General features: G+C 40.6%; 2 protein-coding genes across 2 annotated transcripts in view; one reads left to right on the top strand and one right to left on the bottom strand.

The window, feature by feature from the left end:
• Window positions 1–3,212: 3,212 nt before the first annotated feature.
• The window catches only part of SLC44A3 (solute carrier family 44 member 3), a 103,177-nt gene continuing 91,264 nt past the window's right edge, over window positions 3,213–15,125 (top strand). The window contains exon 1 of the mRNA XM_079313341.1: window positions 3,213–3,564. The gene's annotated coding sequence lies outside the window, so the exon portion shown is untranslated. The remainder of the gene's footprint in view (window positions 3,565–15,125) is intronic.
• F3 (coagulation factor III, tissue factor) lies at window positions 7,792–15,072 on the bottom strand. Its single transcript, XM_079313349.1, is given in 9 exon segments — window positions 7,792–9,738; window positions 10,816–10,975; window positions 11,087–11,268; window positions 11,656–11,840; window positions 13,619–13,733; window positions 14,627–14,754; window positions 14,756–14,901; window positions 14,904–14,970; window positions 14,972–15,072. Coding segments are annotated over 9 exon segments (1,218 nt in total). The 5' UTR covers window positions 15,058–15,072; the 3' UTR covers window positions 7,792–9,589.

The following is a 15,125-nucleotide window of genomic DNA, read 5'->3' as shown; positions in this document are numbered from 1 at the left end:
TTGTGTTCAGCTTCACTGCCCTGGAAATTTGCCCTGGAATCAGCCAGGTGATGCCATCTGGTTTAGGCTTAACCAGGTACGTGTGCTCAGTTCTTGAAGACACATACTTAGAGCAGTGGGATTATAGAGGCATTAATCTGCTCTAAATCAGCCCTGAGACTGGCTCAGTTGGCTGCAGTGTGGTGCTAATAAAGTACAAACCACTGACCTGAGAGCTGGACTGGATGATCCTCGTGGGTCACTTCCAGCTCAGAATATTCTGTGATACTGGCCTTTCTCTCCTTTGTCTCCTGGCCACTTCTTTTAACTTTGTTGATTTTAGAAGGGCCTGAATAAGATTAACACAATATAAATATGTGATTCTTTTGAGTGGTTCCTTAATCTTTGTACTTTGAGGATAATAAGTTAATCTTTTTTCATCTTTATTGTATTTGTAATTTTTAATTGTTTTCCTTAGTTGTGGTAGACATACCAGCTATCCAGATACTTGAAGCACGTTAGTGTAAAAGTGCAGCCAAGATATGCTGGAATTAACTTATTTTTAAGTGATCAGTGTTTTCTCATGCTAGCTAGTATGGATTTTTCCTTCTCTTAACTGAGATAAGTTGTGCAACAAGTGTATTGTAAAACATTCTTAAAGGCTAGCCTTAGAGTTCCCTTTAAAGGAAAATGTCTCAAAAATGCAGTCTTAGAAATAAAAGTTTTCTATTAGGTTGATGAGTTAGAAAGGAGGAAAGAAAGGAACTTCTGTGTTCTGGAGGGGGTGTTTAATACATAAATTTATTTTTAGATACATTAAGTCAAGGTAGAAGTTAAAAATATATTCATAAAAATTAAATTTAACCCTTGTTAATCATTATCACGGTTGTTTCTATGGATATCTCACAGTATCATATGAAATCCCACTGCAAAAAATAGTGGGGTGAAAAGGTTACCTAGGTTTTATAGAGAAAATAAACCACAACTTTTATCTGTCAAGAAAATCAGCTGTGTGCAAGTTCAAATTTCTGCTTACAAAGCTGCTGTTCAAAGCAGTTGTTTCTATGTATAATCTGTTTTCTTGTTTATTAGGTGTACATAGCCAGATGGTTTGTGCCAGTCCCTTTCCTGAGCATGGAAAGAGGTTTCTTGGTTATACTAATCAGGGATGTGCAGCAATGTCAGGAAGAGGTGGGTTGCTTGGTCTTCCCTTCACATTTTGTGGTTCAAGGCTGTTGCCAGTGGTCAGGACACAGTCAGATTTTTATTATGATGCCTGAAACTTCACAGGGCATTTAGAGTGGCTGTGCACATTGCAAGTTCCTATGTTTCTTTATATGTTCTGATGAAACCCATCCTGTCACATGTACTCAAACAGAGGAGGAAAGAGAAACAGAAATATAAAAAAGCAGAAACAGAAATATAGCCAAGTTAGATTATTATGAAAGCAGCTTGTCTTTCATGTTAAAAACCTTAGAAAAAAGTGTTATCTTCAAAGCCTTCTTTGAAATTCTGCATCATTTTCTTTCCTTGTAGTTAAAAGCAGAGTCAGGTGACAAGCAGCCTGGAACTTCACAGACAGAAGCTGTTTTAAGGGAGTGATTTGGAAAATACAGTAAATTCAGGGATTAAAAAGGGATAATATGCCTAAGCAAATTCCATGAGGATTGACTTGGGCAACTGAAGACATTTTGCCAGTAATCCTGCAATGAATGCTACAATGCAAGAATAATCATCCAGTTGGCATTTTAAAATGGGAGAGAAGGGAAACTTGGACAATCTACTTATGTGAAATAATGTCTTTCACAAATCAGGCTTAATCACAATCTCTCTTACACTGCTTAGAAACCTCTTAGTTACCTTTGGCAAGTCTCATCCATGAAGACTGAACACAATTGCTTTTACTGGTGAAAGGAGCACATTTGTTGTAGTGCCCAGCCCTGTTCTCTGCTCTACTTGTCCACAAACCAACATCCTTTTTTTCCCACCCATTCCTCATTGTGGGAAATAAGTGGCATCAACACATGATACTGAACCAAAATAGAACAGAACTGGAAAAATGAGGTCAATTCTGTCTAGACAAAGAAAAAAGTGCTGAGACTGGTTTACTTGGGTAGAAATAGGGAACTCCACCTACGTGACTAAGCAAACTTTCTCCACTAAAATGACTTAAAAGTTTGGCATAAATCAAGGCTAATTTTTTTAAGCTTGATTGTTGAAGGTTTGAGGGATGCTGCTCTCAAAGACACACTTCATGTGTGCAATTGAAGAGGCATTCTACGTAACCAAATACACACTTAATCTCCTTATCCTGAGTGGTTTAGTGCAAGTAGGTCCCAAAAAGCAATTAACTTATTTTAATTGCTGTGAATCACAGTAAGTGTAAAGGTGCTCCCCAAAATAAGCTAACCTTTATTTATTTACTTAATTGTAGTATTTTATTGCAGGAATGTGTTGGCCCAAAAGCAACAGCTAAACACAGCTGTGTCAGAAGCAACTGATGGGACAGATGTGGAAACATGCTGAGAGATAAAGTATCTATAGAGGGGTTAATGTGTTGGGAAAAAATAATAGTTAAAAAGCAAAGCATGTGTGCCAGAGGCTTCTTAAAACTTAGATGCAATATGTATTGCAACAAACAAGAATTCTCTGAAAAGCCAGAAACCATTTGGAAAAGCTTTTTGGAACACAGTGGGGAATTAGGGGCCAAGGTCAAATCTACTCAGCCCACCAGTGCTAGGTAGATTAAGAAAGAAACCTTTCAATTTTTTTCAGTTATGAAGATAGTTGTATTTACAATAGTTCTATGCAGAGAGTTTTAGAAAGGCTGCTTGAGGCTAGATGTGCACATTCTGTTCATGCTTAGGGTGTTATCTCTGTAGCTGCCCCTCAGGCTCTGGGGTGCCTCATGCCTGGTGGAATGGAAGGTGCTGGAGTAGGGATGTGTGTGGCAGCAATAGTTCCTGCATGCACCATCTATTTTATTGTCTCTGAATTTGTTCTGTGGGCACCTGCTTGAGAGACAGGTACAGAGTAGCAGCCTCTCAGCTGGGATCTGTTTTGACTTCTTGTGCCTACCACTGGTTGTGGAGTGGAAAGTCATTTTTTTTCAAAAGGTGGTTTTGGAATTGCTTTTACCACACAGGCTCAGCAGAACTCAAAGCACATACAGCCCAAAATAGCCCTGGTTTCAAACACAGCTATTCCAGCTATTCCTGTCCATGCCTTTCTTTTCCTTGCCACTGGATAGCATGTTATCACAGTTCCAAACATAGATTGCACTTCAACATAATTCACAGGGCTTTACAGCTCAATTTATGTGCAGCAATAGTAAAACATTTTCCTGTAGTTGTAGAAGACTTCTTTCTGTGAGTTACTTAGTCCATTCCTCTAAGAGTTAAAAGGGCAGTAACAGGACTCTGTTTTCTGTTTAAAGGATAACTGAGGAAAGAAAGTCTGGTAAGAAGCTTAACAGTTACCATGAAAATCTGATTCTGAGCTATGCCTGAGTTTCTGAGACTAAAGTAATTTGCCAGAAGGGAGTATGGTTTTGTGCAGGCTTCAACACCAACATGCAAACAATAGGTAAGTACTGATGGATTGTTAACTGGGGCCTTGTTTCCAGCAGTGTTTGCATATTGGACAGCACAGGGAATGTTGCAGCCCAAGATTACTGAAGAAACTGTCAGAGGGAAGCACTGAATAGGAAATGGGAGGTGTTTGGGAGAAGGGAGCTGTTCCCTTAATATCAGATTTTATTGAGCTGTTGAGACTCTCTGTTCCTTTTCATTATTAGAAAAGTGAGAATCTAATAAATTTCTGGTGCCCTTTTCCTCCAAATTTTAGTGAAATCTGGATTCAGACTGGATCTCAGTGTGAGTCATTTAGAAACATTTGGATTGTTAGTGTGCTGATTCTGCCCTTTTTTGCCACTTGGTGTCACCTTTTCCAGGCGCAGGGAGCGCAGGGGCAGAGCTGTAGAGCTGTGCACGCAGATGCTGCCAGGGGAGGAGGAGCAGGGCTGGTGGGCACGGTCCCTGCAGCACTGACACACGGCTGTGCTCGCACCCCTTTGTGCTTTCTGGAAACAAGGGACCCTGTTAAGAATCAATTGGAAAGTTGGGAAATCAGACTGAGTATTATCTCTGTGGAGATGTACAGATTTACAATGAATGGATAGTAAAGTATGAATGCAACTGAGGGAAATTTTTTGTGTTAATCAGGGATGCACTCTAAAATAAAACCTCAACTAACAAACCCAAATTTTTCCCTGGAATAATGAGTGCTTCCTACTGAAGTAGGTTTTAAAATCTCATTTGTTGTCCTAGCTCTTCTACACTAGCTGTTTAATTTAGTTGTGTAATTACTGAACAGCTAATTTAAAAATTAGCATGTGATCTCATTGCGAAAATATTTCTCTGTTGAAAGGAAGGTGAGTTTTAATTAGACCTCTTTTAATAATTCATTTTTTTTTAATTTAACAATGTCAGTACTTTGCTACCTAAATATTTCTTGAAGTAATAAGGTAGAAAACTTGAAAATAAAGGTAGAAGAAAATACATCAGGAAGTATAAATGAGATCTGGAACTGTAAAGATTCTCTAAGTTCATATTAATATCTTTATTGCTATTTTAAACAAGACACTAAGAAAAAGCACTTAAATGTAATTAGGTGCAGTAAGGTACTTGGAGCAGTGTTAGTGAATATTCTGGAAGTTACTGTCCCAGTAATGGTGACCAAGGGGAGATGTAGAAGATAAAAAATAATGCTTCCATGCTATTAATGTGTTTTTGATTGTGATTAAGGGGTCATTGTCTATATTTTGATTAAAATGAGATCTTGCCTAGCTGTCCAAAGAAATAAGGCAGTGCGGTAATGCCTCATGAAGAGTAAGTAATGGGAATGAATAGAGGGTGGAGGAGAGGAAGGGAAATATCAACAAAAGAGCCAGAGGAAGTCAGGAGCATAAGCATTTCAAGTTTTTACAGGAGCCAGTCACTGAAATATGTCACTAATAGGGTGCAGATTTTGACAAGGTGAGAAATAGATGCCACCTCTGCAATTGGACATCTGATACAGGGCCTGGCTGTGAAACCCTGGAGGCAGTCAAGGTGGCTGCATGTTTATAACCAGGTGCTGGCAGGTTTTATTGGAAGAAACCACCCTTGAAGGAAATCTTGCTATGAATTTGGCTGATTCAGCTACAGTAGAGGCTGAGGAGTTACAGGGAAAGATGTTCTTTCTGGTCCTTTGGGGGGGGTGCTGCAAGAGGCTCCATGGGTTGAATGAGAGCTGGAAGAAGCAGAAGGATCTCACTGGTGGGAAGGTTTCTTATTACATGTTGTAAGGAAGAGATCTGCAGCACATCTTTATGCCCTGAGCTTTGCTAAAAGTTCTGCTGTAGAGCACTGGAGGGCACACACTATGAAATAAGGGAAGGGCAGCTCTCTGTGGCAGTTTGTCTTTGTAAGGGGCTGACTGGGTGTAGTCTGTGAGGGAGCATATTGCCATGGTGAGTAACACCACACCTAAGGGTTGTGGAAAGATTTTCAGCTGACCAGTTCCTGCTTCTGTCCTGTCCAGCAGGTTGTTCTTTTCCTGTCTTTTTGAAACATGAACACCAGGACAAACATAGGCTATAGAAAGCATGGTTAGTTGTGTGTGGATAAATTCTCTGTAATTGGAAGATTATTCAGTTGACTCTTGGGTCTGATAATGTGTATCACAAGGCTCTGAAACTGTGGCAATCATTAGTAACCTGCAAAATAATCAGCTTTCCAAGCTGAACTGAGAGGGTAATCTATCACAGCTGTTTATTCTCACTTCATGCAGAAACTCTTTATCCTGAGTTGCCACATAACTAGTGATCCAAGTTAAGCTCATAATCACGTTCTTATCATTACATGCCTCTCAGCAGCAGCCTTCTCACACTGGAAAGCTGAGTCTGCTAGAAATAGCTAAGCTGTTTGCTGCCATATCCATCATACACTTATTAAGTCCTCTACAGCTATTCATTTTAAGTAATGGCAGTAATTTTATTGTCTGTATTGCTGTTAGGGCTGACAGAAAAGTAGCAGAACAGCATCAGCCTTTATTGTCTTACATGAAGAAGAATGTGGTTTTAAAGCAGGCTTGTTACAGTATGCAATGTTACACATTCACTTGTACAAGGAGAGGACACACTGTTAGAGAACTATGCAAATGTATTTATCTGCTTGAAATAGTTGGATACCTTTTTCAGATAACAGGGAGCAAAGTGAAACAGGGGAATAGGGAGCATCAGTAGGAATATGCTTGCTTATAGAAACCTTGAAAGAGGAGCCAGGAAACTTAGGTGCATAGGAAAAGCCTTCCCTTTCTCATATCCATTCTCTATGTGTCTGGCTTCATCCTAACTCCATACAGTGCTGAAATGGCCTCATGTGTGGGCCTAGTCTTTCTTTCTAGCGACAACACCTTTATTGCTATAACAAATTCTGCCCAATCCAAAACTCTGAGAAAGTCTCTGCATAAAACATTTTGCGTGGGTTCAGCTTCAGATACAGAACTTACAGAAGTTTGCAATTAGAAAACTCCTTTCTCAACTGTCTCCACAAACAGAAAAAAACCTCTGTTCGAAATAGGATCTGTGAGCCCCGTGACTCTGGTTACTCAGCATTGTTGGATGATAACACACTGCAGCTAGGAAACAGAAGTGCTTCAGGCTTCCAGAACTCGTGTAGTCAGGGGTCTCTCTTTTGCCATTTAAGGCATTTGTTTGTTAAATTTCTGTGGGTGTCTCTTCTCCCCTCCTTCCCTGCCCCCATATTCAGAACAAACCAAGAATCTCTTTATGTAATGGAAGTATGATTTATAGTATTATTCTGTGTAGTTTATGACAAGCAACTGCATGGTCTAATTTAATAAATGCTATGCTGTAATTGCAGGCTTTCCTTTTCCTATTAACTCTTCCCTTTAGTGAGTCTGGCACTGACTGAAACTGAGGAAGCAGAGCGCCTCAGGGAAGGGAAGTAATGATGACAACTTTGGAATGTTTTAAATTGACTCCCACAAGCTCTCATGTTTTTGATTGCTGTTGTAAGATTCCTTCTCCATACAAGGTTTATGCATCAGCAGAAAATGCATTAAGGATTTTGGGAGGGAAATTCTGATGTTTTTCTTCCCTCTGTAAAAAGAGGAATTAAACAAGCAAGAAAACCCCCCAAGAACCACACTCACACAGTCCTAGGAGTCTTAAACCATACACAGATGGTAGCTATAGCACAGCAGGGATGAAAAATGTAAAATACAATTCTGTACTAATTGTTAGATTGGGATATGACTTTTATAAGGCATTCCTTCTCACAAATACAATGGGTATCTTCTTTTAAGGCATGTGTTAAGTGTTGAGATCCACAGCCAACTACTTCCAAATACAAGATGATTTTTTTTCTATTCTCTTGAATTTTTGTGTTTTGTGTATCCTGGCCATCATCATTAGGAGTTCTCATCTCTGGGGCAGGCCCCATAATGCCTTGAATTAACATCAGTACAAGCACAAGTTCAGGCAGCACTGTGGCAATGGAAGAAGCTGGGAGTGTAACCTGACTAATTGCTCATGTAAGTGAGCAGCAGAAATGTGACTCAGGACTCTTCAAAACCTCCAGTTGGGGAGCTGTGGCTTCTCCTTGCAGGTGCCCTGGTAATCTGCTTCATACACTTGTTATTGTGGCAGCTTGCCTACACTGATATCCCAAAATAAGTTTCCTAAATGTAGATTTAATTTCATTCTGGAATGAATACTGTACTTATTTTGAAAAGGAAAAGAGTGACTTATGTTTCCAGTCATCTTTATTTCACTAGAAAAGTATAAATTACCACCATAAATACAGATAACATCAGTATAAAAATTAGATTCTCATTTATAAAATAAATACTAAAAGTCAAAGCAACAGATATCTCCAAATCCCATCACCAAGATGATTTGAATCTCCACTACAGAAAGCATTCATCAAGTGTTTAATTAAAAATTATGTTCAAAATGCAGTAAATACTGCTTCCTATTCAGTGCTAGCTGAAGTGAGTTACTACTGACTCAAAGCCTGCAAAGTATTTGTTCTAACACTTACTTGGAACCATCAGACTCCCGTCTGTACAACTCTACGTGTAGTGTAATTGGATATACTCTCCAGATAAATAGCAAGTATCTGCTTCAATAGTGTTTCCTACAAGTTGCCAATGCAATAGTTTCAATTTGTTTACCTTTGTCTATATCCAAAGATAAACAAAGTTAATTTTGTCCAAGAAGTGCAGAAATAATAGTAGCAATTTTGTCACATCTGAACTAACAGATCGTTTCACCAGTTAATATTGTTAAAAGACAGATAAATACAGGGTTTGTTTCATAGAAACAGAAAAATGTTCCTTTTAGTTAGGTAAAGGACACCTATTTTTCAAAAGTAGTGTTTTTTTCCCCTCACAAGTACCATAAATCTGGCTCAATAAGGCACACTGATCAAGTTAAAAGTACCTCTAGTTCAGAATCCTGTTGGACAGGACAATGGAAGGGGCTTGGGAACAGTCCAGGAGTAATCTCTCTGCAGAGACCTTGACAATTTAGAGACAGGCAGTCACCAACTCTAGGAAGTTCCACAAGGGAAAGTGCAGGATCTGGCACCTGGGATGGGGCAGCCCTGTCTGTACAGACAGACTGAAACGAGGGGCTGAGAGCAGTGCCACGGAAAGGGACTGGGGGTCCTCATCCAGGGAGAGTTGGACATGAGCCAGCAGTGCCCTGGCAGCCAGGAGGGACAGCCCTGTCCTGGGGGATCAGGAATAGCATGGCCAGTCAGGCAGGGCAGGGGATTGTCCCCTCTGCTCTGCACTGGGGCAGCCTCTCCTCGAGTGCTGAGGCAGTTTGGGGTGCCACAATATGAAAGAGAGGGTCCAAAGGAGGGTAACAAGGATGGTGAAGGGTGTGGAAGGGAAGCCATAAGGAGTGGTTGAGGTCATTTGGTCTGTTCAGCCTGGAGAAAAGGAGACTGAGGAGTGACACTGTAGTCTTCAACAGCCTCACCAAAGGAAGCAGAGGGGGCAGGTGCCAATATCTTCACTTGTGATCAGTGACAGGGCTCAAAAAAAAGCATGAAGCTGAGTCAGGGAAGGTTTCAGTTGGGTATCAGGGAAAAGGTTTTCACCCAGAGGGTGTTTGGGCACTGGAACAGGCTCCCCAGGAAGTGGTCACAGCACCAGCCTGGCAGAGGTCAAGAAGCTGTTTAACAAGGCTCTCAGGCACAGGGTGTGCTTGGGGATAGTGCTGTGCTGGACCAGGACTTGGACTGGATGATCCTGATGGGTCCCTTCCAACTCAACACATCCTATAATTCTATCATTGTAACAGATCACCAGAACACTCTTCCAGCCTCTGGCCACTAATGACACAGGGCTTCTTGATATCTGGATTTTTCATCTGTACTGTCTAGTGGATTTTTTAATCCACATAAAGTTTGGGCTTCAGAATTCCTGTTTCAGCGAGCCTAAAAGGCTCCACCCAATTACCCAATTTAGGTTTTTTTGTTGTTCAGGTTTTTTTTGCTTTGGTACTGCCATTAGTGTCTGCAGTACTTTTTCCTTATACACCATTAAGCAGCTCCTTTTCTCTCTCAGCTCTTGCTCTCTTTGCTTTCTTGCGTTTACATAGAACCACTGGAAGGACAATGGCAAGAGTGATAACTGCTACTGCTATCACTGCTAAGATGATAAAGACTTCTGTTCCATATTCTGTAGAGGAAAAAAAAAATCCAAGATTCAGTTATCAGAAGCCACAATGCCACGGTGCTACAAATTCTTAGTACTCATTCCACTGAATGAAAAAATTATTTCTGTATTTTACAGTCTCACAGAAGTGGAGTCACCACTTCAGGGTGAACTGCATACATTTTAACATGAATTTGTTGAACTAAAGTAAAGCTTTCTTTCACCTGGTTCACTCTAGGTTTTAATCTAGTTTAGTTAGTGCACTAAAGTGCCATGCTAACAGCATAAGAATGTCACACCATTCCCCCTGCCTGTACATTATTTCTGTCGTAGTGAAAATCTATTCTAGGTTATAAGCTAAAAAACACCAAGAGATTTTTCTATTTAAATTGTGATGAAATTGCAATTGATCACTTTTGTGGTAAATTTCCTGGATAAGAAAGCTAAATTGAGTTAATTTGCCGTTTTAGAGTACAAATATTCTGACCCAGGGAAAAGAAAGATACAGTACAGCAATGTGATATTATTTAAGTAACAGATCAAATATATATTGAAGAAAGTGTTATCCAAATGGCTAGTCTAAAATGGCTGGCTGATTCACCCACATTTGCTAACTTATTTACCAGTAAAGAAGTCTATCTGCCAAACTCTGACCTTGAAACAGGAAAGAAAGTCTTATTCTCATAATCTGCTTTTGGCATAAACTAAAAGTCAGTTTGTACTGCAAGTAAATGGATATGCAGGTTTCCAGTACTTCTATGTTTTACAGCTAATCCTTCAAGCACTTACTATGGCACCTGCTATTGGAGGATCTGAGGAAAACAATTGGAAAGAAAAATGAAGCTGAAGGCTAGTGATGAAATCTGGAACCTGGGACACCAGTCATCAACTCAGACAATTTAACCAAAACAGTTGGGCAAAACCCTAAAACCAGCTTCAACTAACTAAAGATGGTGGACTCTTACTTAAAGTGAGTTCTTCCCATGAGTTTCCACATTCCAGCTGTAAATAGCTCATTTCATGGCAGCCATCAAAAATTTAACAATGTGGTTTTTTTGTTAGAATATGAAAGAGGAGTGACAAATGTCACCCAATACTCACCATCTAAGATATTCCTTTCTACACTGGTACACAGCACCATGCTTTCTTGGCCACTCCGGTTTTCTCTGCGGGAGGGAATGATTCCCTGGACATAGAAGCAATAGCTCTTTCCACTCTCAACACTTACTTCAAAATCATGGCTTTTTGTCGTTACATCTTTCTGTAAAGGAAAAAAGCATTTCAAGTGTCAGCTCTTAAAGAAGCACAGAAATTGTGTAAGTATATAGAATATAACAATTATTACAGGACAAGAACTAGAGTTAGACCTTACCTTTCCAGAACTTTGATCTTTCCAGTAATAGAGTTTGTATTCCAGGTCCTGCTGGAAAATATCTTGGATACTTTGAAAGCTTCCATTAGGAAATATGTATGGTGTAAGTGGATCTTTGAACACGATATTCAGTTTGGAACCATCTTGTGAATAATCCTTTATCTCTGGTTTTCCAATAACAGCTAAACAAAGAGTTTTAGAATTTATAAACTGACAAATTTTTATGTATGATGTACTCTTTTTCTTTCCTCCCTCCATTACCTTCCCTCCTCAAATCTATTACAAGTCTACAAAGCCAGTGAAGGTCTAGATTATAAACAATCTTCACCTAATAATATTAACTATGTGGTCTACTGACTGCAGTGAGAAACATATGGTAACTAAAATCCTATATTCTTCCCTACAACATAGAAAGCTTTATGCCTGAATATCTTCCTCCCTAATATCAGCAGGGCTACTGTAAGAACCTATAGAAAAAACCTTTAAGCTCAATCTAAACCTAGTTTAAACCAACAGAAGTAAACTTGAAAAGAAATTTATAGTAATATTTAATTGGCAATCCTACTTACTCTGACTATAAGGTGTAAATTTTTCAGAGACTGCAAAAGGTGGCTCTTCAAAGTCATCCATCTCTGCAGGCTTTACAGACAGTATGTGTGCTGTATAGGTCTCCTTTACATTCCTGAGTGCATCAGTAACATCACACTCTGTCTCTGAAGTCAATATGCATTTTCTCTTGACGTCAGATGTCCGTCTGAAAAGAGCAAGAAAGAAATGTCAACACTTTCAAACGAGACATATATATATAGTATATATCTATATATGTTGAAAAACATATCTAAATTTTTCCCCTCAAACTATATAGATTTCCCTCATTCAGTAGAACAGTCTTGCATGTATGAGGCTAATGGGAGAAAACCTCAAAAGCTACTATCCTATACAGCTGTATTTCACCATTCAAAGCAGAATCAAGTACATCACGTATTATTGATGTTAATTACAGAAATATGCTATAGGACACATATATTAATTACAAATTCAATATTTTACATGAATTGAATAGAAACCATAACTAGTTCTGATTTTGCATTTTTCTGCAGTTGCAGAATGTATTTTAAAAAACATAAGATCCATAAATCACTTTGAAGGTCTTATCTTTGATGCATTTGAAAATTATTGCCTTAAGAAATACCAATTTTTATAGGAAGCTCTACTGACACTGATTGTTTAATGTGACAAAAATATCTCTATGTAGAGGTAATTTGTTTTGCATCTATACAAATGCCTTTAAGAACCAGACAGTAGTAGCAAATTTCAATGCAGAATTACAATTTTAAAACACTGATAAAAAGCAGGACCCGTGCACTTCTCTTGATTTTTAAATGATAGAAAGCAGATCCATTTACTTGCCAAGCACCAATGAGACTATGAAAAAAGTGTTAATTTCTCATTTTACTTCTTCACAAAAAGGAACAAAAAACCAGATTAGATATTACTCCTTTAATTCTACGAACATACTTTGTAAATACACATACACATGAAAGCAAATGTTTAATCCCACTTCCTCCAGAACGGCAGCTTCAGTCAAAAGAGGTGCCTCTGCTGAACTACACCTGATTCTATACTGAATCTTGGGCAAACTGATTTCAACTTTTTGCAAGCAAAATCTCTAGAAAGAAACTCCAGATTCAAAAATTTAATAAAATGTGTTCTGCTAAGTGTGTGCTTTTAAGTCCATTAACCTAATCACTCTCTTAAAGAAGCACATTACAACATTAGAGTGGTATTTCACCTGTTAGTCATGAGAAAACACTCATTTTTATGCCACTTTTAGAGACAGTAGAGACTACATTACCACTTTTTCATTAACATGTAGGAATTTTGATGATGCATTTTGCCTTTAGGGCATGTTTAATAAAGCTAAAACCAGCACAGATTTATTACTGAAAGTTATGGAAAGTTTTGTGCGGTTCTGAAGGAGGCATTAGACACTTCACATAAGCTGGCTACATTTTATGTCCACGATATTTTGCAGCTTACATAAAACATGATATCAGAGGAAGTCTTGGCAGAGGTAGATGAGCAAAGGTAATTTTTAGTATTACCCAGCAAGACAAAATTATTAATTACTGTGATTCACCAATTAGAATACAATGCAGACTCATTTATCAGATGCCTCTCAAGACTGAAGATACAAGTCCAGACACCTTGAAAGACATGAAAAGGTGAAGTTCTGATACGTGGTGTGTCAGATTGGGTATCAACTCTTTCAAAGTATCCTGGCTGTGTCTCTCGAGCAGCACTGAACCCCAGAACTGAAATACTGACCTAAAACTCATCTCTCCATTTCAGAAGTGCACTAAAACAGAAGTCTAAACCAGGATAATACCAGAACCTGGGATGGCAATTTTCCTAAATCCTAACGTTTGGGCACTTTTCCTGTTATATTGGCTTTCAGAAATACTCAAATATGCTCTCTTTTCATTTTCTTCAACGTCCATTAATGAACATATCATGGTGTTATCTACTTACCCATGTATTTCTACAGTATAAAAGTGGCCTGATGGTTTTGGTTGCCACTGTAGTATAGTTTTAAAATTGATTGAAGACCAAGTTATATTGACTGCTGTTGGTAGTTCCACATTGCCTTTAAATACAGAGGAGAAAAGAGTGCCATCAGTAATATTATATATAATTCCTGTTTTCCTGCAGTCGTTGTTCAGTTAAATGAAGCAGTTGCCGTAAATTGGGAAAGTTTTCTTGGGGATAAAGGCTCAGTCCTGCACTTACAAAAGGACTGTTCATCTTACTAAAGGAATGTGTCCCAGCAGAAGTGAAAAATGAGAAAATTATTTTCTGTCTTGTAACTACTAAATTGATAAGTTAATTTTGAGTTCTGTTTAATGTTTCCTTTTTGATCCAAGACCTCTGAAGAAGATACAAAAGCTTGAACATGCACGAGAATGTTCAAGCGCCGAACAAAAGAGGCATAGTTCAAAATCATCGCTAGTTGTATCTGCTGCAGAAAGCGTTAGCTCCTGGATTCCCGTTTACATACTTGGGAAAGATAAAGTCTTTTTAAAAATCAGTGGTCACCCTACATACCTGCAATACCTGAGAGGGATGAGCTCGTATCCCCCTCAAGGAGATGAGAGGACAGGCACAGCTGCTTCGGGGAAATACCTGGGACGAAGCCGAATGGGAAAACCTCTCTCAACCCTGTAACCTCTGGAAACCCCTCACCCTTTACCTCTCTACCTCTCCGACAAGCTCGCAGCCGGGAACAAGGGGAGGAAATCTTGCGATTTCACTCGAGCTGCCGCCCCCGGGGCCGCCCGCAGCAGCCAGCAGACCGGCGGCGGAGCGCGGCTGGAGCAGGGGTGCGAATGTCGCTGTCCCCTTCCCGACAGCGGCTCTTCCCGGGGCGGCTCTCCGCGGGCTCCCTCAGGGACACCCCGTCCCGGCGCTCCGAGGGACCGATCCCCGGCGCCGATCCCTCCCATCCCGGCCCGTCCGCCCGTCCCTTCGGCCGTCACTCACCGGCGGCGGCCAGGCGCCACAGCAGCGCGCCGAGCAGCAGCGCGGGTCCCTGCAGCATCCTGGGCGGTGAGGGAGCTGCGGCGGGCGGCCCGGGCCGCCATATATGGAGCAGGGCGGCAGAGGCGGGACAGGCCGCGCCCCGGAGCCGCCCAGCGGGGGCGAGGGGACAGAGCGCGGCGGAAGCGGCGGGCAGCGCCGGGTTGAGCAAGCACAGCGGGGGATCTTCGGGGAGAGGGAGGGAGGGGGGCTGAGGGCCGGACGTGTCCAGCCCCGCCGCCGCGACCCCCGGCACTGGCCGAGCTGGACGTGAGGGGACACCTGGACATGCCTGCGGTCCCTCTGCCGGTTTGGTCATCAGGCACTTGTACCACCCCTCCCTTCTCTTCTTGGAATAGTGGTGAAACTGGACACCTCTGGACAGTCAGTTTCATCCGCTGCAAACCTTTAACTGGCTGTCGGGGGACACCCCGGCTCGGAAGTGGCTGCTCTGTGGGGAAGC

The sequence above is a fragment of the Erithacus rubecula genome (assembly GCF_903797595.1).
Source record: "Erithacus rubecula genome assembly, chromosome: 10".
Classification (NCBI taxonomy): Eukaryota; Metazoa; Chordata; class Aves; order Passeriformes; family Muscicapidae; genus Erithacus; species Erithacus rubecula.
The sequence above is the reverse complement of the archived record's forward strand: the minus strand, read 5'-3'. Positions and strand labels throughout refer to the sequence as shown.